Raw genomic sequence first — 22,011 nt, 5'->3', positions numbered from 1 at the left:
TACAGCAGGAATGAGCTTTAAAGTCAAAACTAAGAAAGTCAGAGGTTGTAGATCAACCTTAGTTCATTGTCTAAAACCACCTCTGTACGTATAAAACACAGGAAAGCTGCAGACTTTCTATTTATTTGGACTTATTATGGTTTGACTTGCCTTAAACTAGAGGCCCATTAAGTATTTTTAAACATGTTATTTAAATCTTTAAATATATAAAGTCGAGAACAATATTATCAGCCTTTGAAGTCTAATCACCAAATAAATTACCAATTCCAAAAAACAAAAACCCACTCAACATATGATGGCACTCCCAGATCTGACTTCCAAATTTAGAATAGAGCTGAGCCATGCCCTGTTAATATGTATGCCTTTAAAAAAAAAAAAAAAAATATATATATATATATATATATATATATATATATATATATATATATATATATATATATATATATATATATATATATATATATATATGTGTGTGTGTGTGTGTGTGTGTGTGTGTGTGTGTGTGTGTGTGTGTGTGTGTGTGTGTGTGTGTGTGGGCGTATACTTCAGCTTTAGACTCAGGCAGGGATTAAATGGAAAAGTCCAGACTCTCTAAAAGGGAATCTGATCCCATCGTTCAATTGAACGAGTTAGCTGACTAAGACAGCTCGTTCACGACCGACACATCGGTGTCTTGTGTCTGTAGTTCGCACAGTGTGCACACGTTGCCACGCCGGTACACGTTAAAGTAATATAAATCTCACTAAGAGGTGGTTCTTTTATTATTTTCACCAGATTAATTGACTAAAACGAGAGATTACTCAGACAAGCTAACTGTTGACAAACCAGGACTGAAAACGTGGAGGAGACTCAGTAGCAGCTAAATGGTGTTTTATATCCGTGGAACAGACGTCTAGTTTGTAATTCAAGGAGTTCTCTAATAACACTCTCAAAGTGAGTATTTTGACTGAATGCATTCATCTGATGTTTTACGTTATGTGCTGACTAATGCTGCATTGATGATTAAATCATTCTGAGTTGTGTGAACACGTGTTCAAGGAAGTTGACTATTGACGTTTTGCAGCTACAGGGCAGAGCTGCAGTCATGGCAGGCAAGGGCCGTGGGGTGGGCGCCTTTACCTTCAACATAGAAGCTCTGGGCATCGGCAGAGGCAGCATGCCAGAGGCCAGGGTGGGGCCCAGCCCGCTGTATCCAGTAAGAAACACACACTCTCATACAGAGACACACAAGGAGCCCAGGATAACCTGTCAGTTTTTATTTCACTGTTAAACATCCAAAGTTGTATTTCCAAAGGGTGGGATGTAATCCTCTGTTTATATCAGTCCCAAGTCTATAAACACTCAAGATGGTAAAAGGACAATTTTACTAGTTCTGTTAAAGCCATATAAACAATTTGTGAAAAAAGGATATTCACATTTGGCTTAACTATAGTTTCTTTCCCATTGCTCGGATATTTTTCAAGTCTGTATTTCTAAAATGAATTAAATCAGCCTCTATGTTTTCCCCAAAAGATTAATAGTAATGCATAAACTTGGAGCTTTAGACACTACAAAGAATTGATTTTCCACCTATTTGACAGTTAAATAGATGATTAGATGTTGTTACATACATCAATCATTGGACATTCTGACAAATTGTATTCAACCCTCCTTCCAACCTTGTAACTTTTTAGCTAATTTGATCTTTTACATGTTTTTTTTCCCACACTGCACAGAGTATGTTACTGTACATCAAGGTGCTAGTCCTTCCCTCGATTCTATTATTAGTATTTCAGCTAGCTCTAGCTTGTAAACTGCTGCAATCTTACAGTTTAGCTTTGTAAACAGTGTTCTGCATGAATCTCTAATACTTTTTGGATGTGATCTCTGCATTAACTAAAAGTTTTCATTCCTCTTCTACAGTTTTTTTCTTTGCGTTTTGAAGGCCTTTGATTTATTCTGCTGCTTCTGGCTGTTTCTTACATTTCTGCATGTCTTCTATAGTTGACTTCGAATGCTTCTGAAATTTTCACAAAAAATATTCAGCTCGCAGCATTCACACTGCATTTTTGCAGGAAATGGTGAGAAACCCCTGATTTTTCCATTTGGAATTTGGATTCCTGAAGATCTTTTTGCTAATATTTCCAACTGCAAACTTGAAAATGTCAACTTCCTTGTAAAACTTGTAAGCATAATTAAATCTAATCAATAAAAAACAATCAAACTGTCTCAAAGGCTAAAAGGTCATTTCACTTTTTTGTCTGTTTTGTGATGCAACTCAACAAAGTCATGTTGCAATACTTTCTTAAATGTCTGTACCTACATATTTTTTTCATCGTAAAAAAAATCTGATATTCTACAGAACACGGACTTTAAACCAGTTCCACTGAAAGTTGGTGAAGACGAAGACTACATGCTGGCCCTGAAGCAGGAAATGAGAGGCGTGATGCAGCGGCTGCCTCACAATATCAAAGCACAGTCCAGCAGAGCAGGTGAGGAGCGGAGTGGTCCATTAGAGAGCTGACGTGTGAGAATTTCTGCAGGAAAACAATTTGGACTGCTGGAATGGAAGCTAATGCAGCTTTTAGGGCCTAAGACATTTAATATGGGTGACATCAAGGAAAAGGGAAAGAGCATATTTCTGGCAGGATTGAGTTATAGCTGCCATCTCAGCTTGCAGTTTTAATCTGATTTCTTTAGTTTATCATTACAAGAATTTCACAGTTACTGTTTTGAGCAAGTAGTTCAGTGTTTTATTTCTAAGTGTTATCAGGTGAATTGAGCTCATGAAGCACAGGGCCTCACTTTTTCCACAAGTGAAGCGTTTTGAACAGGAAATGAAAATGCAACAGTAAGTAATGCTGCCAACTTTTTAAATTACAGGCGTAATGGCCAAGGATCAATAATTGAATCAAAAACACTTCAGATGTGTGGTATAACTTTGCAGTTATCTCAAGACAAATTGAGGTTGCTCTTGTTTTCACAAAACAGATGTGGAGAAATACACGGAGAGATACCTGAAGCAGAGACAGATTGAAGATGAGGCATGGACTCCAGGTTAGTATATAATACTAACCCTATAATACTAACCACAACTTAATAAAAAAATCACCCTGAAACAAATGCACTTATCTTTGTTGTTGTTTTAGACTGGAACCTTTTTCCAAAAGAACTGATGCCCCGAACAAAAAAACCTCGAACAAAAGGTACGTTAAAGCCGTCATGTGTGTAACAGATTTGACTTTGCGACTATAACATGGACGTCTTTTTATATATTTCACCATTTCAGCCACTAAGAATAAGAAGAGTGGAAAAGGTTCAAGCAAAGAGGCAGCAGATGTTCTGAGCAAATTAGATGTGAGTTTCTTCTCTTTTCCTTATGTGTACCTACTGAGAGCTTACTGCACGTCCCAAGATTGTTTATTGCTTTCTTTGTGGGCTCTGAATTTGTGCAGTGTTCACAAAAAAAGCTTAAAACATTTAAAGTTTCACCATTTATATATTTCACAGTTTTTATAATATAGATTAAAGGCATCATAGCAAATTTGTATGTCGCACTTTAAAGTTATTTATGTTGTCAACTGTAAACCCACATATTCACTTCGACATTATGCCCCACATTGTGTCGATTTAACACAGAAAATCCCGGTGAGGCATTGAAGTTTGCAGCTACGGTGTACCAGAATGTGAAACAGGTTACTTTTGAAAAAAGAAAGATATTCTTGAGTCTCAGTCAGGTATGTTGACATGACAGGAACTGGAAAAGAAAGATGACGGAAATGCTGAAAAGTCAGACGATGAGCCAGAGAAGAAAGCAAAAAATGAGGAAGAGGAAGAAATAGAGGAGGAAGAATATGAGGAAGAAGACCTCGAAGAGGTAAATGAAGAGCTGATTTGAAAACATTCTACTTCATGTAACGCCTGAGTTTACTGTTGCGTTTGCTTCTCTGTAGGACAATGACTACATTGAGAGCTACTTCGACAACGGCGAAGATTTTGCTGCCGACAGCGACGACAACATGGATGGAGAAGCAACATACTGAAGCGACGGGGCTCCCACGCAAACGTTTGAGTTAACACTTTTCGCAGAGCGGTTCTTTATTTTGTGCTACAGATTTTCCCTGAACAACATTGTAAATAAGAGTGTGTGAAATTTTTCAGTAGGAAATAATGTATTGAAAATATATTTATTTATTTTCCAAGCTGGACCAGTTTAAAGGCACATTCTGTCATTTTCTCAATTATGCTGTGTCAAAATCAAAATAACACTGTGATGAAATAAAAGGGCTATAGCAAGGTCTAAAAGTTCACGTGATTACAAGTCAAAGCATGTTCCCAGTTTTCAATGGGAACTATGAGGTGGTTCTCAATAGCCAGCAAAAAATAGAATCAAGGTTTCAACTGGAATTTCAATACTGATGGTAAAACTAAAGCTGCTTTCACAATAAATTAATCCTAATCAACCACAGTGGAAGCAGTCTACCTCTGAAAACAGTAAGTGGTTTAGTTCCAATCTTGTTTTGGGAAAAAAAAAAAAAAAAAAAAAAAGGTTTGTAAAAATGTTTGAAGATACAGCCACTGATTTATCATGGAATAAATAAAAGAAAAAATAATGCATCTAATGTTTTTAAAATACATATTCCTTTACAGCTGGCTTAAATGCACCAGTATAAATTACAAAGAAAAACATGTAATTCCTACTGGGTACAACAGCTGACCTACCACTCCAATGTGAGGTTAGTTTCAGCCCTTCAATGCTCCTAGTTTCAAAAGCATCTAAATGAATAGACTGAAACAAACATTATTGCAACACTACCCATTTACCTGCCTTTACCGTTTTCAGTCGATCCCAGCAAATCCTTTTAAACTATTTTAATCAATATAAGACCTTTTGAAAATGGGGAAAAATATTAATTTACTTAGTTTATGACATGTGGGAATCAAAGTTCTGCTATGTTTTCTCATGCAATGACTTTTTAACAGCATTGCCCTCGTCTGCACCGCCTCCCTGTGGGTTTATTTGGGCGGGCAGTTTAAGTCCCTTCGCAGGATCTCCGTCTTTGCTGTTAACGTCCAAAGTTTTACTTTTCAGCTGTTCCTGTTGCCCGTCGCCATTGGTCTGGATAGGCGTACCGTGGTGGCTAACCTCGGCTTTCATGAGAACCTCATAGTAGAGCAGATAAAACACAGGTGTGATGATGCCGACAAACAGCATGATGGCCACGGCCGTCCACCATCTCATGCCCCAGTCCGCTCCGTAGTAGGGGTCCTTTCTCTGCGCTGGTTTATACCCCGCCTCCCCCAGCAGCGGCTGCTGCACTGTCAAAGACGACACGACCTCGCTGAGGCTGCTCCGGGACGGGCCCGTGGATTTCACCAGCTGCTCAATGTCCTTGTCCTTCTCCAGGAGGAATCCTTCAACGCTGTCGGTGGAAGAACAGGAGTCCGTGGAGGACTCTGTGGGGAGAGGCGCGGCGGGTGAAACCTGGGCGACCCGTCTGACCCCGGTGGGCGACACGGGTTTGGGAGGACCGGCGTTGTGAGTCTCTGTGAGCACACTGAAACGCCTCACGGGAATTTTTATAGAACGCAGAGCGAAGAAGTCCTGTTCTGTCAGGAGGTTGTTGGCTCGTTTAATGTCCGCCACCTACAAAACAACAATCATTTAATAGCATCTTATACTCTACATTGAGTTATTAGTGTTTTTTTAAAAATACGTAAACAGTCTGACACAGGAGAAAACATTTGATATATTTAATGCAGAATGCCAAAAACTGTACCTAACACTTTAGCTAGGTATTGGTAGCAGCTTCCTGCTTAGATCAGCATAATTCCTTTTTGAGAACGGACTAAATCTATTGAAATCGAAGGGCAAAAATTTAAACAAGATTCTTTTTCCTTATTCCCCTCCCCATCATGCTGGTCAGGCTCTTGCTCACAGAGCTGCTTTGCTTATGCTGCAAAATTATCCAATACTTCTGTACTCGGATGGCTGCAAGCTTCCAGGACATAATTGCAATGTCTGTGGCAGGCTTTTACACAAATGGTGCCGCATTTCCAGAACATCATCATTTTCATTTTGGCTCGCAAGATGATACATAAGGGGCTGCGCGAGAAGCTCAGGCTTCGTGGTTTATACTGTAGTGTCTATTTTGGAATAAGGGAACAGTTAACAAAAAAATTTAGCTAAATATTTGCCGACAGCACTGAGCTCAGTAAGAACCCTTTTCAGTTCTTTTTAAATGTATTATTAGTTGCATTTCCTTTCAGTTAAGTGAATGACTAGTTTCATTTTGGATGAAATCAGCCATGAATTACACAAAACATTTTCTACTTCAGACTGTCGATTAAACTGGAACAAGGTGAGTGATATGAGTACAAAAATGTAGCTGCAGTTATGCAAATTTAGCCTTGCAAAGCAAACCCAACGCAGCTGGTGTAAAGTCAGAGCGTTACACGTCTTCAAACAAAATAAAAGTAAGCTTCACCATCTTCACCACATAATGTGTATGTTCACTCTGAGATTAGAGAGGGATGATTATCCCACATTACTTTCAAAAACATTTTGCGAATTAGATATCTTAAGTCTGAACTCATTCAATAACTCACATTTTGCTACAAATCGAGGGGGAGAGGACAGTTCTGTATGCTTAAAAATGGTTAAAAATAAAATTTAAAAAAACAGGACATACTGAGCAGTGGTACTGCAGGGCAATGCTGTTCAGGGTGTCACCCTCCTGGACGTCTCTGCTAAGGTAGATGATGTCGTCCAGTCGCTCCTTGGACGTGCTCTTCCGCAGCCTCTCCTTACCCCGTGATCGGAGCTCAAAGCTTTCTCCATCCTCCTCCGACAGGTCGTTTTCTGAGCCGTTGGTCCCAAACAGGTAGGCATGGCCACCATTGGCCGGCTGCACCATGGTGGCTGACTGGAACCCATAGTGTTGACTTCTACTGGACATTTTCCTCACTCTGAGAAAAAGAGTACAGATGCCTTACTTCCATATATATTTAGTTAACACATACCCAGAAAATTCACTAACACTGCTTTAGTTAGTTAAACGAATCTTAAAATTGTAAAAAAGTTAAGGGCTGCACAGTGGCGCAGTTGGTAGCACTGTTTCCACTGTTGCAAGAAGGTCCTGGGTTCGATTCCCGGCCTGAGGTCTTTCTGCATGGAGTTCGCATGTTCTTCCTGTGTATGCGTGGGTTTTCTCCGGGTACTCCAGCTTCCTCCCACAGTCCAAAAACATGACTGTTAGGTTAATTGGTCTCTCTAAATTCTCCCTAGGTGTGTGTGTGTGTGCATGGTTGTTTGTCCTGTCTGTCTTTGTGTTGCCCTGCGACAGACTGGCGACCTGTCCAGGGTGAACCCTGCCTCTAGCCCAGAACGTTAGCTGGAGATAGGCACCAGCAGCCCTCCCGACCCCACTAGGGACAAGGGTGTTAGAAAATGGATGGATGAAAAAGTTATTTGTTCACACAGCATGCACAAGCACATTTGTGCAAAAATAATTGAACAGATATGACAAAACATTTTTACCAATACATGCAAGTTTGGCCCGATACAGCATAACTGAAAGAAATATCCTAATGTCCTTTAATCAAAAGAACCCATAATGATGGAAAAATCTGATGTAAGGTCAGAACATTGAATAAATCCGACATCCAGATTTATTTATTTATAGAATCAAAAGTCTGTCGTCATCGGCTACAGAAGTGTTATTTAGGGATTAATAAATACACGGTCCTGACTAGATGATGTCCAGAACATACGAAACAGGATAAGATAGATAGTTTGGTGTCAGACAGGTACAAGCTATTGTGTCTCTTAACTTCTTTAAGTTGAAATAGTCAACTTAACTGCAATGTGGTTCCGTTCCTCATAAAATAAATAATCATGGCTGCTTGTGGCAGGGAAGGTAGAAAAAAAAAACTATCTGGGAATTAATATTCCCAGGTAAAAGTTTCCGAAAACCAGAAATTGGGAGCAGGCCACAAACTTATGATCCCAGCAACAGCTGCAAATGCAATCTTAAATGTAAACTCTGCACTAAATAAAGTTACTTTTATGCTTATGAGTTTATATTCTTAAATGGATTACGATATACTGATATATCACAACACTAAAGCCAGTTTATATAACTTTTATGGCAATTCAAGACCAAACTGGCAAGTCTCCTCTCTAAAAATACGAAGATAAATAGATGAGTAGATATAGCAGAACACTTTGCTATTTAAGTCCGCACACTTAGATCAGTCAAGACAGTTGGTTGACATTTTATCAGATCAAGAGCCTGTCCCTTTGGACTTACTGCACCTGATATCAGAACCCACACGTGGTTTCCGCACAATCACTTAAAGTAAAAAACTACAAGGTTAAGTAAAAGAGGAGCATCTTAGCCAACACAAAGCTAGAGTACAAAAACAATTTCAATTCAAATGTATTTACTTAAAACAACTCATTTAGTTCATCGGCCATTTATGGGTGTGATAAGCGCAGCTATTGCGTAAATGCCACATAAAAGAGTTCATCTTACTTTGTGTCGAACGAGCCAATGACCGATTTTATCCCAATAAACTGAGTTTGAGTCAACTAAAGTCAGGCAGGGGACATTGATGTGAAACAAAAACGCGCAAAAATAATGTTAAAACTAAAGATTTGAGTTACCTGTTGGGTTAATCTTAAGACAACAACGCAGTGTACATTAATAGTTTTCTCTTTCGCTTGAAAGCGAAGTGAGATCGGTTAGTTGAAGCTAAGCTAGGCTAGTGCTACCTTGCGTCCACATAGGAATATTTAGTTGACGTTAATAAGCTTTGTAGCTGTTTAACTGCAGTCGGAATTAGATTTACGGATATTCATTAACAATTGTCTTTACCTGTTACATGAGAAACCAGTGCAGCTAATGGTCCACGGTAATTCCCATAATTCCGCAGGATTATTTTTTCGGTCTCACCTTAACGCTAGTTGGTTTCTTACGTACGTGCTGTTTCCACTGTTCAGGCCACGTCAACAGTATATTTACGTAATGACGCTGTCGCCGTCTAAACGTACTTCTCTATTTTTACCACGAGATGGTGCCAAAAGCAATGTGAACTGTCGTACACTAAAGACTGAGCATGAAACAGAATTAAACCCAACCATAGTTATTGTTTTAGTATTACGCAGAACATATGTGACATTAGTTACTGACAGAAAATGTACATTTTAACACTATTTGTGGCTAGTGATGGTATACAGAGTCCTTTGAGATGACAGAAAAAGAGACAATATTAAACATGTAACCATTTTGTCTATGTAATATAGTTTATTTGTTGGCTCTTTAGCACAGTATATCGAACAGGAACATTAATATTATAACATTGTTTTAATTACAAATTTTTGATAATTAGGGCATTGTAACTAAGTCATTAAATTGAGATAAAGGATGGGATTAAATAAGTTATTTTCAAACAGGAAAGGAGTGGTAAGGAGTGGTTATTTAGTTGGTTATGTACGCATGATTTTTTTCTGTCCTACAAATTGCTTGTTTTTAAAGACCTGTTTGAACTAAATAAAACATTTGTTAGTTATATTTAGAAGCACTTACAGCATAGTGCTGCTATAATTGTTTGTGTGCTAGAAGTGAGCTAAGGTGCAATAATTTGTTTGTGCCAGGTTGGAAATATTTATTTTTGAAGCAGGTCAAAGAGAATCCAGTGCTGCAGCGGCTGTTAATTAATGGAGATGCTCATTGTTGCTCTCATATCTTATGTCAACAGTCGTCCTTAACGAAGAAACCCGTAAAACAACAGATTAATTACTCGTGAACTAAATGGAGCATGTTGGTTGCGATATTTTGTGAGATATTGAAGCTGTGTCATAGCGGTGTAATAGTGTATATTAAGCATATCCTATCAGCGCAGTTCGGTGGACACATTGTGGCTACGCTGCATAGACTGCCGTACAACGTATTAATGCGCAAAAAAGAGCTTCTGTATTTGTAGATGTATGTGTTTAATTTAATTTCAATTTTAAAAAATCACCCGTCTGATACCGTTTCATTCTTACAAATATTTGAAATATATTTTAAAAGGTAGGATATTCTCATAAAATGATTAGTGCAAACATCTGCGATAGCTTTTCCCCTTAAACGCATAGGATATTCTGATGAAGGAGGTGATATTTTTGTGTTTTTGTCGTCTATATAAATTGTTCCAATGCCGTGCTAAGTATAACTCCTCCCAGTCACACAAAGAATGATATCCAATGATAATATTCAACATTAACACAACCCGCTGCAGTTTTCGGTTTGTAAACATCACGGTAAAAGTTTTAGACTCGTAGCTCTGACAGATAGACATAGCTATCTATCCGTGCTGCGGAAAATCTGACTTGGTAGCACAGATAGTCAGAACCGAACACCGTGACCGAACCGAAGCTACACCTTTATATTCCACACGGTGGCGCCGTCGGCGAACATATGGCGCACTACGTGTTCTCCCCGTACGAGGCGAAACAGGATTAAAACATCGCGTCTCATTAGACTTCACAGACATATGAGCTTGAGCCTCTGAGTAGCTATAAACTAATCTCATACAGTAGGAGCTCCCACATGGCGGCAGTCAGCGCGGAGTCGTGAGGTGTAGAGAGAGAGAGAAAGAGAGAAAGCGGCTCCGAAACACTCCGGGGAAGGAAGGGAAGAAGGGAACCCGCGCAGTTTGGCACATTGCACCCGGCTCCAGCCCCGTTAGGTGACAGACGCGCTCCATCCCACGCTGCTCTCGGGGAAGCTAAAAATCAACATGCCGTTTTAAATGTCTGGCGATTGGGAATATAGGCGGAGCTGAGGAGTTTTGGAGCGCCCACCGATGTTATCCAGGGCAGTAAAGATATTGTAAATTATCTAGGACTGAAAGGACTAAGCAAGGTGTCAGGTAAGTTCACACGATTTATTCTAACGCTCCTTATTTATTTATTTAGGTCTTGTCCCTCTGCTGTTCTGGGTTTTGGTCGCCAACCTTAAAAACGTCAGGCAATCAGAACAACTTTAAAAGATCGATTCTAACAAAAGACTTAATGATGACTTCCAAGACAACGATTTATAGATTTATTAAACCGGGGAATGAGACCTAATGATCACTAGTTCAATAAGCTATTGTCAATGGTAGATTAATAGTGCAGAGAATAAAGGCAACAAATGAGTAGCGGTCCTCCTCATCAATTATGCCAGACGGCTCCAAGACAGACACATTGTGTGAGACTATAAGAAAACGATTAAAAGTGCTCGGCCACTGCTAATTTCTTTTCGCGCCCAGCCAAAAATACCCCTCGGAGCAGCTAATAAAATTGAAAAGCCTAAATATTGATTCAGCGCAATCAGTTTAAATGAATGGCGGGGCAGCCCATTGAGGACGGAGACAAACGCTTCCATGGTTACATCCAGGATCTCAACTGTGATCACGGCGCTTTGTGTGAGGTTTTCTCTCTCCCACTGAAATAAAACAACTGGCACACACGGAGAGCAAAGGGAGGGGACCCTCTCTCATAGACCCAGCCGACTAATCTATATAGGCTTACCCGGACTATAAGTAATCTTGGCACACTTTGAGTTGCGCACATGTGCTGCTACTGTTAAATTAACGCCTATGGAGCCGTCCTTTGCGCCTCTGCCTTTATGTCCAGGCTCTATAGATCACGCCGGTTGTTCTGGTAGGGTTCTAAGTCTGTGAATTATTGAACACGTTCTCCTTATCTCTAATTGATCTGACGTGATGTCATCTTGGTGCGTCCCTGGCAAATCTCTATTGTTGCTTCATCTGTGGCGCCTCAGCAGAGTTAAATCCTTTCTCTCCCCCGGGGATTGTGAGAGCCGCTTCTGTATCCATTCAGCAGTTACACCTGCTCCTCCTCAGCATCAGACTTCACATCTTTCTCTATTGTTCATTTTATATTTGTGGACATTTCAGGCATTTTTTTTTTCTGTTTCTTTGTTTAAAAATTAACCAAAAGTTTTATATTCTTGACGCTTACGCTCTCTGCCTCATTGGATTGGCCTTTGCAGCTTTGGTGTCCACTAAGATCCTCACTTGCCCAGAGGCTTGGGTCCCTTTGTTTGTCAGTGTTTATGTCATTGCCTGGCAGGGGTCAGCCCCCATTCGCCTGTGTGAGGGTCTGAATGTGATTCACTGGGCGGAAACTGTTTTACTGCCTGCCTCGCTCCCCTTCTGTCTCACCCCCTCCCCACGGCTGCACAGTACAAAAGGGGGGCTGAGCCATAAGCGTAGCCTGTTCATTATGAGAGGTGCTGAAGTGTTCAATGTCACAAACAGGAGGAGATTGATGTTTGGTGGAGATGCTGGGGAGGAGATCCCATTCCCAGTGTGTGGCAATGGAGGAAACGGTGCAGGTCTGCAACAGGTTACCCTGGCAGATCTGTGTGACACAGGTGCAGCGTTGTTTGGAAAAGCTGAACAAAGATGGTCTTTACACCTCCTTGGAAAAGTGTTCTTAACCCACAAAATGTAATGCAGGTTGAGTTGTGAAGCAACACCCGAAGCGCTGGACATCTCATGGAGCATGGTTCAATCTGTCACTCAAAACTGGACACAATATGGCAAAACTGCAAACTGACCAAGACATGGTTGTTCAACAACTCTGGAGGAGCCGCTGAGACCCACAGCTCAGGTGGGAGAATCTGTTGACAACAGAACTGTTTGGCAGGCCCTCCGCAATCTGGCCTTTATAGAAGAGTAGCAATAAGAAAATCACTGTAGAAAGAAAGCAACAAGAAGTCCTGTTTGCAGTTTGCCTCAGGACATTTAAAAGACGCATACACAGCTCTATATGTGGCACAAGTCAACACTGCGCATCAGGTGGTGGCAGCTCTATGCTGTGGTGTTACTTTTCTTTAGGAAGGACAGAATCTGACTACATGACAGTCAAAAATTTGAGGCTGGGCAAATTTCAAGCAGGACAACAAGCCTAAATGTTCAGCAAGAACTACAAAGGAATGGTTAAATTCCAGTACCTCCAAAATATGTCGGCTTTTGGCCTAAAAATAACAATAGAAAAGGCTCATAAACCTCACTATTTGTTGAGGACACTATTATTAATCCTATTTAAATCAGTTAAATAGTCATATAACACAGTCCCTATAGAAATGCTCGTTGAATAGACATAAGCAAAAGATAGCAATATTTTCCATGTAAATAATTTAGTTTGGAAAATAAAAAGCCAGAAGATGTTCACATAAAACATCTTTTGATATTTAAGGATGACATGAGCTGATTTAATAGGTCAGTTTCATAAGCATGTTCTAACACATACATCAGTCAAAGTTTTAGACCTCAATCATGTTAACTGTCTTTGCCAAGACGTGTCAATTAATGTTCACAGAGGCCCTCCATCATGACTGAATTAGAGCTATTTTACATAGAATCATGTGCAAGAGCTTATAGATGTGCAAAACTGGTAGAAACACAGTAGCATTGCAGCTGTAGCTGTAGAAGAAGAAGGTGGTTATGCAGAGTATTTACTTATGACTGCTGATAGTAAAAAAAAAAGTTAATCATGTATCATTTTGCTTTCACCTTTCGGAAATACACCACTTTGGAACACGAAATCATAACATTTACTAAAGTTTGGAGTGTTAAAATTACCAAATGTGAAAAAATTTTGTACAATTTGCTCCATGAAGAAGTAAACATGGGGATGTAACAATGCAAAATTCCTATTGTTTTGTTCTGAGGTAATGAAACCCAAAGTTGATTTCAGAAGAACCTGATGAATAGTCTCTTGAAATTCCTTTCTTGTTTTTAAAAAAATAATAATTATAATCGTATATTTATGCAGCATTTTGTGTTAATCATGACAAAATCCATTTCATTTTGTTATGTTTACGCAGTACTATTAAATCCAGCCAAACTCAAACAGCAATGTCTACATTTTTGTTGCAAACAGCCTGGAAATTGAGCAGCTCTGAAGAGCACAAATTGAGCGGATCATACATTTTGTTCATTTGGAAAAGCTTCATGGCCATCTGTCCTCCTACTGTTGCTTTTTTATTTTTACCACTGCTTGCTCTCATTATTATTGTTGCGTTAGAGACAAAATTAGCTTTAAGAAGCAACCAGAAAAACAGTTTACTTCAAAGACACACTATTGATACAGGTCATTATGGCTTGACCTAACGTTTCTTGGAAAGGATTCATAACACTTGCACTTTTAACATTTTGTCACATAATAGCCCCATATGTCAGTGCTCTGGGGTTTTATATCATCTATCAAGACAATATAGTCCATAAATGTGAAGTGGAAGAAAAAGTATGCGTGTTTTTCTTCTTTCATTCTTTTTTTTTTTTTTTTTACAAATAAACATAAAAAAGTGTGGTTGGCATTTGTGTGCTGTACTTTTATCTAGCAGTATATAAGTACCTTTACTTTATACTGCTAGATAAAGTGCAAAACTTACAGTCAGTATTAATACACAACTGTTGTGTGAAGGCCTTGAAAGTTTGTTAGAAAACATGTAGAAGCTGCTAGGGGCCACAGCATTTCAGAAGCATCTATTTTTGTGCTTTTCACAATTGACTATACAGAGCAAGCATGTGCAAAAAAAGTGCTCTAGTCAGATGAGATGAAAACCAAATCTTTTGGCATCCATGCAAACATTGTACTGTTATGTATCCGTTGTATACTCTCTTTTGTTTGCGCGCGGGGTGTGTGTGTGTGTGTGTGTGTGTGTGTGTGCGTGTGTGTGTGTGTGTGTGTGTGTGTGTGTGCGGGCGTGTTTGTGTGTGTGTTGGTTTGGCAGAGGAGCTACACATACATCTCTGAGTGGTTGATTTGGACAAAATTGAACCACGTTTCACATACTTTCACATCTGGATTGGATTTTTCTCTCTTTTTAAAACCTAAAAATTAATGTATAAAATTAGTTTGCATTTGCTCTTGGATTTTGTTGGAACTGAAAACAAGGAAAGCAGCTGCTGTTGAATCTGTTCATCCATTTGATTGTTTGTTCATCTTTTGTTCATGTTGAGTTTTTATTTATTCAAATCTAGGATTTAATTGTTCCTTATTTTTAGCTACTAATTGTCTGCAAGTAACTAACTTATTTTGTAATGCATTGCCAGAATAAAAAGGGCACAATTTCACTTTTTTTATTCTTATTGCATATTTATTTCCACTTATTAAATAAATATTATTTTTTCTTTTATATACAGTAGACTTCAATAGACTACTTTTTTCCACAAAATCCTCATCTGGGGTTGTAGCATCCAACCACTGAAATGTGGCCAAATTTGTTAGGTAGAAACAAAGGTCATGTATTTTATCAGAGACAGCAATTGTTCATTTTCTTTCTTAAAAATAAGTCATGATTTATTTAGTTATGTATTGATCGATCTAAGTATCAGGATAATTCATTGTTTTATAACTGATAGATATTTTCCCAAACTCAATAAAATATGTTTTAAATAATATATTTAAAACATAATAAATAAAACATAATAAATCAATTATTCTAACATTGATTTAGAATAATTGTGATGAGAACTCAGCATGCTTGCTCACAAAACCTATTTATCTAAAAAAATTACCCAACATCTAAAAGGCTACTTTCTCTACAAGAGTAACATTCAGTAGTGCAACTGTGTTACTAACTAATGCACAATACTTTTTGCTCAGTTATAAAACTCTTGGGGAAAAAAGAGACCACTGCATTGAACCCCATTGAAAACCTCATCGTTATTCCACCGAATATTGATTTCTGAACTCTTCCTGAGTTAATGCATTAGTATTGTTGATTCTAAATGACTATGAACTTGTTTTCTTTGCATTATTTTCTGAAATCTGAAATCACTGCATAGTTTTTGTTATTTTGACCATTTTCAAATAAATGCAAATAAACTTCATTTACATTTTTGCTTGGAATTTCATGACAAGTTGTCAGTAGTTCATAGAATAAAAGAACAATGTTCATTTTACTCAAACATATTTCATTTTAAGTGGTTTCTTAATTTTTTTTCCCAGAGCTGTATCTTGGAACCTATTGATAATCTTTTGGAATCAACAGTGGAGAAATGTTTTAGCATCAGTTATAGATGATCATTATTATTGCAAGATGACACATTTCTTTCCAAATGACAAATAGCCTGAATTTTAGCAATCTGTCTTATATTTTATAATAGAAAACTGAAAAATAGAAAGATATCAAATAGATTGTCCAATGCCATCTTCAAAACTTCTAGGTCCTGAACCCAACCCCAATTTAAGCATCCAATATGGATGCCACATTTGTCTTATGATATATCTTTGTGAGCAGGTTCATGTAGAATATTTGTTCACAGAATGGAGATAAATTTGTTCCTACGGGCATGTACCACTAACAGTGGCAACACAGTAATTAGCAAATAGTTTCAGTTTTCCCAAAGGAGGGCATGCCTCGCATCCAGTGTAGCAAGGATGTGTGTTGGTGCATGTCCTATGGAAATAATTGAGTAGAGCTGAGACTAAAAAATAAGTTAGTGTAAAAATGAAGCTTTGGACTCTGTTGGAGAGGTGGCCAGTATGCTAAACATGATCATAGCTAACAAAAGAATGCTCCTTAAATTTGTGCACTGGTCACCAAGTTGTGAATCAAACCAATTTTCTCTCAAAATGAGCCTAACGTCTGTGTTGAACTGGTCCTGTGAACTCCTTTGAAGAGTAATTAGCATTTCATCCAGACTCCAACCTGTTACATGCATTGAAGCAATACTCTTTCTACTTTTTCTTTTTGCTCTGTGAGGCTATTGAGGACAAAATCTTGCTTAATCCTCTGGGAGTGTTTTTTTCTTTTTTTTTCTGTCACTCCGTCATACATGCCAATCAGTCGGCAGAAACTGGAAAAAACTCAAAATTGCTTTTCCTCAATTGGAACCACTTCCCTTTTTATCCCTTCTTTCTCACTGCCAAAAGAAGAAAACTCTAGTTTTTGGTAGGAGATGTGAGATGTTATTGGCTGAAGTTGAGAGCAGCCGACCAAGTCCGTGTGGACAATGCATCAGGAAAGCTCTGGCTTTCTCTCTGTTTCTTTTTTCACAGTAAATTGCACACTTGATTGGCAGTCTCCTGCCCCTGAAGGAGAAGTGGTTGCTTTGAAAAGTATCATCTGACAATAGTCAGAGGGCTGTCCTCTTGGATTTTTCGTCTTTAGAGAGGTGTCCATTCAATTGGTTTCTGAGTCCTCCCTGGTTTAATCGGACATTTTGGTTGCAATATATGACTCCAGCATTGCTGTGAAGAAAAAGTTATTTCCTTCTTGTGGAAAGATTTTTGTTTTCCCCTCTCAAAATAAATACAGCCCCAGAGCTTTCCAAAACAAATCCAATGAGTAAGGAACTTTTGTCAGATTTAAAGATGCATGTTTAAGCTCTACCCAGTTATTACGTTTCTTAATTTCTTCTCCCCAACTTATGTTTTTTTTCTATTCGGCGGAAACATTTGCTGATCTAAAAATACCAGTGACAGAATAACATGTGAAGCACAATTATGGACTGGGACTCTAAGTAGGAATGGCAGCCGTGGCCGCGCTGGGCTGAGAACGGGCGGTGGGTGGTTTCTGAGGTAGGGCCTGACACTTATTGGCCTGGTGGCATCACTTAGTGTGGAAAACAGCTCAAACAGGACCTGGTTCAATAAACAGCACAGGAGGCTCTGTGGTTTGGTGCCAAACACGGAACATGAGGCAATCATACACAAGCCGATCTGACAAACAGACATTTTGTATTTTGCCTACAGCCATTGGACAGCACAGTGGAACTGTTTGTCACATTCTGTGTTTGCGTTTAGTTTTGTGAAGCTGAACATGTCTGCCTTTTCCTTTGAAGAAGAATGAAGTTGACCTCATGAAGCTCAAATGAGCCATTTATATATTCAGTGTTGCAGTAAATAATAAATGTGACATCCCACCACAAAGCACCCACAATGTGTATATGCCCCTGAGGACTGGCTTTGTACAGTTACCATTTACAGTGGCTTGTAAAAATATGCATACCCTTTTTCCATTCCATCACATTCCAACAATCAACTTCAATGCATTTAATGTGGATTTTATGTGATGGTCAAACAAAACTTACATCAAAATCATAAATTGGTGTGTGGGGATGGTGTGTTCAGGGTAATGCCTGCTGTAGTTTTCAGCCATATGTTAGAGTTTTGCATGGAGGCCAGAAATTTTAGTGTTGATTTCATCCATTTTTGCACATCTTCCCTCCACACTTGGGGCTCCAAGGCAAGTAGTTGTTCTGTTGAAAGTTTTTTTTGTCTGCTGAGTTGTGGATCTTTGCAGCTCCTCCAGAGTTGCCATGGGTCTCTTGCCTGCTCCTCAGATTAATGCTCTTTTAATAGTCTAATAGTTTAGATTGAAATGCAGTGCTTTGTTATATTTGCATTTGTGCCATTTACAGAGAAGTGGTTCATATTTGCTAGGTAAATGACTACATGACTATGCAATTTGTTGTACTGGATATTATTTAGAGCTATCAGAAGATGCTGGATACAATGTAACTAAAAATTTTCAGCATTTATTTGTTAAAATTGAGATGGAAAGAACCCCCTGTCCCCAATTTTCTTTCTATCTCAGTATTATGCACTTCTTATGTGTTGCTCTGTCAGAAAAAAGTACCAATAAAATAAAATGAAATGTCCAAGAGTTGTAAATATTTTTACCTTATAGCGTATTTCTTTCCCCATGTCTTACAGTCTTTCTATATATATCACTGTCTATTTTTGTTCATTTCCTTGTCAGAATCGGTTATTTTGTCCGATTGCATGGCCGGTGTGAATTTGTGCAGAGAAGAGACACGCAAATGTCCTGGAACCTCTGTTATAGTAGTCAATTTTAATGACAGAGTCGTTTCTCTTTGTGGGCAGACTGACTCCACTTCACTGAGTCGAGCTGTAAGATTGATGAATGAGATCCCACAGCTAGCCTCCCAGCATTAGACAGTTAGGAGATAACTTCTCTACATATATGTGTGTGCCGTTTGTGCATGTGACTGCCAGATATAACCACACACTCTTCACCACGGGCGTCTCAGGAACAGGGAAGCCTCAGGGTTAGGACGCCGAATCATGGGAAAGCCCTTGATTAAAAACCCTGCAGGCTGTTATTCCACACACCCTCGACCAAAACGGAAGCAAAAGTATTACTTTCCACTTTTAAAGTTTGCAGTTCTTGGTAAAATAACAAGGAAAAGAAAAATCCTCGTGTAGGGTTACAGAGGCTTGTATTTTTCATGAAGAAGTTGCATAACAGAAGCTGCACTGATAAAAAAATAAAATTAGACCTTCTCGTTTGATAAAAAAAAAATTCTCAATTCAAGTCAGTTATGCCAACCACTTGCTGGAGTCACCGCATGGCACCTGAATCTTGCACTGTCACAGTTACTACCATTCTCTGACGGTGAAGTCCTCGACCTGCCGTGAATAATTGATGCCAAAGATTACAACACATCGGCCACTGTCAGGAGAAACCCTAGAGGTATCAGCGGTAAGCACTGACCCCAGGACCAGCTTTGCAACCAGACACCTTCTCAGCCGCTCTGATAGGGATATCCATTAGATCGCGGTTTCTCTTTGTGTGTGGGAGGTGTCTGGAAGGGATCTAATGTGAAAGGTTTTTGTGAACCAGCTTCCTCACACCAGCATGTTGCTTTAAGGTGAGCTGACAGGTGAAAGGCTCAGAATTGCCAAGGAAAGGGAGGTGAAGTATTAGGGAGTTGCAAAAGAGGGAGTCTGTTTCCAGGTCTTATAACCTGATTAGAGATTGAGAAAAGTCTGAGGTTACAAATGGATGACATAAGGTGGAATATGTGCTGATCAGATATAAGATTAAGATCAAGCAAAAGACATAACATCCCTCATGCTGTTCCAGTAAACCTTTTTGGGTTTATAAGAATGTAGCTTCAACATTTGACATTAAAGTCATCTCATTCAATGTCTTATGACCCCTTTAAGATTAAATATGATCCAGCTGCACCGATCATTTTGGACAGTTTCTGACCATCAGTTTTATAAAACTGACCTGATAATTTCAGCTTGAGTCAATTTAGATTTGAAGAACTCTAAGTAAAAAAATGAATACTTTTTAAAACTTTTTTGATACACTGAAAATTAGCCCTTTTTTATCAATAAAATCTTCTTGGTGATAAAACAGATGCTTCTCTCTATCTTAGGGTTGTTTCTATTTGTCAAAATCTACAAATACAACAAAACCCTCCAGAACAGAGGAATTTGTATAAGTCAAACCAAAAATAAGTAAACAACATTTTTTTTTTTACTTCTTTACAAGACAGATTAAAGCTCATTGACATTCACCTCAAGTTGCAGAAGTGCACTGTCACATGACATTTCTTTCCTATAAGAGCCATTCAAATTTAGCAGACTTCTTAATTAATATGTGAAAGACAAAAGATCAATATTACTCTAAGTGAAATCATTTAGTCTTTATGGTAATGTATAGGCATTACCCTTAAGAGGCTTTGCTGTCCTGATTCTTCATTAATTATGTATTGGAACCATCTTCACACCGTGTGTGCGATAGGCTAACAGCTAACATGTCTTAAAAGAAAACAAAGTTTCAGCAGATATTGAAAAGAGCTACTGTATGTTTGAGTCTTCTTCCCTCAGTAAGGACTTTCACAAATATGAGTTTTGTTAGTGCAAAGAAAAAGAAGGAGAGAAGCAGAATACCAGTGATTCTAAGTTGATCTTCAACAGTTTTTCTGCATTATTTTCCCTTTACTGTGGCGCACTGCACTAAATTAAAACAGTAATACCGACATTTCCAGGTTTTCTTTTGTTAAAGGAAATATTGTACTGCGGTAGCGCAGAATTCAAATGTGTGTATCAAAGCTGATACAGCCATATGCAAACGATGGGAATTGTATCCAACTCACAAGGTTTGGTGTTGCATCATGAACAAGACAAGGTCTGATAAAGCAAACTCTCGAGTTGCTTTTGATTTGTTGATTGATTTGTGTGCATGTGATACAAATATGATGAATTTGTACATTTTGAAATTTTTGGTTCAAAATCGCTATTATTGATTAAGAAGTCTAAAGAATACTTAAAGAAGGACAGTGTAGTTAGCTGCTCGTTGATACAAAGAGTCATGACCTTATGTATAATCAGTGTACTGTCTGTTTTAGCTTTCATGAGCAAAAAAGGCCAGCTTTTGCGAGAGGACTGACATTTTGAAACGGCTGGATGTTGAAAAGGAAAAACAGTGTTCAGCTGGGAAATCAATTTTCCAAAACATGTTTAAGCATAGGACCTAACAAACTAATATACTGTTGAAAGGGAGCAGCTTGGAATTGTGGAATTTAAATGCAAACTTTAGATCATTTTGTTTTGAAACCCAATAATATGTTTACATTTGCCTTCAACTATTTGTTATGAGTATATTTGGCAGTTCTACATCAAGAAATACAATTTTCTACATGGTAGGCAAACGATTCTTAGTGAACTCAGTTGGGTTCCAGAAAATAATGTAATGTTGTGGTTCAGGAGGTAAAACATGTTTTCCAGCAATCACAGGGTTGGTGGTTTGATCCTTGGCTCCTCTAAGTCTCCTGTGGTGAGATACTGAAACCCAAAAAATGGCTCCAGCGTATCACCGGTTTGTAGAATTGTTTTATGTTTTTATGTGTTTATTTGAAGATGTATTGTGGCTTGTAGTTTAAAGTGCATTAAGTGAAAAAAGGTTATACAGAGAAGCTTGTCTACATATAATAAGAGGTCAGTTGCGTGAGGCCAGGAGTAAAGGGGAATGTCAATAATGGGACTTTGCCCAGTCTCAGCAGCATGAGTCGTTGAGATTGTGTCTTTGGTTTATGGTTTGGAATATTCAGAATAATAGAAATTCACACCACAATAATCCCCAAAAGGTACTTTAGTGCAATAAATCAATAACAATATATATCGTGACAGACACATGATCATTATCAATAGATAATTCATCTGACAGAATATTTATTATTCAACATGTGGAATATTCACTGAAC

General features: G+C 38.5%; 3 protein-coding genes across 5 annotated transcripts in view; 2 read left to right on the top strand and 1 right to left on the bottom strand.

Moving 5' to 3' along the window:
- Positions 1 to 652: 652 nt before the first annotated feature.
- polr3g (RNA polymerase III subunit G) lies at positions 653 to 4,527 on the top strand. Its single transcript, XM_005815844.2, has 8 exons — positions 653 to 933; positions 1,064 to 1,195; positions 2,342 to 2,471; positions 2,971 to 3,036; positions 3,129 to 3,185; positions 3,269 to 3,336; positions 3,734 to 3,856; positions 3,933 to 4,527. Exons 2-8 carry the CDS (start codon positions 1,085 to 1,087, stop codon positions 4,020 to 4,022), a joined length of 645 nt encoding a protein of 214 aa, XP_005815901.1. The 5' UTR covers positions 653 to 933; positions 1,064 to 1,084; the 3' UTR covers positions 4,023 to 4,527.
- Positions 4,148 to 8,975, bottom strand: lysmd3 (LysM domain containing 3). The gene is made up of 3 exons (XM_005815843.3): positions 8,859 to 8,975; positions 6,672 to 6,948; positions 4,148 to 5,626 (listed from the first exon to the last, which is right to left on the bottom strand). Exons 2-3 carry the CDS (start codon positions 6,936 to 6,938, stop codon positions 4,931 to 4,933), a joined length of 963 nt encoding a protein of 320 aa, XP_005815900.1. The 5' UTR covers positions 6,939 to 6,948; positions 8,859 to 8,975; the 3' UTR covers positions 4,148 to 4,930.
- Positions 8,976 to 10,518: 1,543 nt separating this feature from the next.
- adgrv1 (adhesion G protein-coupled receptor V1) overlaps positions 10,519 to 22,011 on the top strand; it is a 118,600-nt gene continuing 107,107 nt past the window's right edge. For all 3 annotated transcript variants that reach the window (XM_023343662.1, XM_023343663.1, XM_023343661.1), the window contains exon 1: positions 10,519 to 10,896. The gene's annotated coding sequence lies outside the window, so the exon portion shown is untranslated. The remainder of the gene's footprint in view (positions 10,897 to 22,011) is intronic.

The sequence above is a fragment of the Xiphophorus maculatus genome, chromosome 12, assembly GCF_002775205.1.
Source record: "Xiphophorus maculatus strain JP 163 A chromosome 12, X_maculatus-5.0-male, whole genome shotgun sequence".
Lineage (NCBI taxonomy): Eukaryota > Metazoa > Chordata > Actinopteri > Cyprinodontiformes > Poeciliidae > Xiphophorus > Xiphophorus maculatus.
The sequence above is the reverse complement of the archived record's forward strand: the minus strand, read 5'-3'. Positions and strand labels throughout refer to the sequence as shown.

Coding starts and splice junctions, on each gene's coding strand:
- polr3g (XM_005815844.2), top strand. CDS start 1,085: ATGGCAGGCAAGGGCCGTGGGGTGGGCGCCTTTACCTTCAACATAGAA. Junction 3,037..3,128: donor AGATGAGGCATGGACTCCAG/GTTAGTATATAA, acceptor TTGTTGTTTTAG/ACTGGAACCTTTTTCCAAAA. Junction 3,186..3,268: donor AAAAAAACCTCGAACAAAAG/GTACGTTAAAGC, acceptor TCACCATTTCAG/CCACTAAGAATAAGAAGAGT.
- lysmd3 (XM_005815843.3), bottom strand. CDS start 6,938: ATGTCCAGTAGAAGTCAACACTATGGGTTCCAGTCAGCCACCATGGTG. Junction 5,627..6,671: donor CCCTGCAGTACCACTGCTCA/GTATGTCCTGTT, acceptor GTTGTTTTGTAG/GTGGCGGACATTAAACGAGC.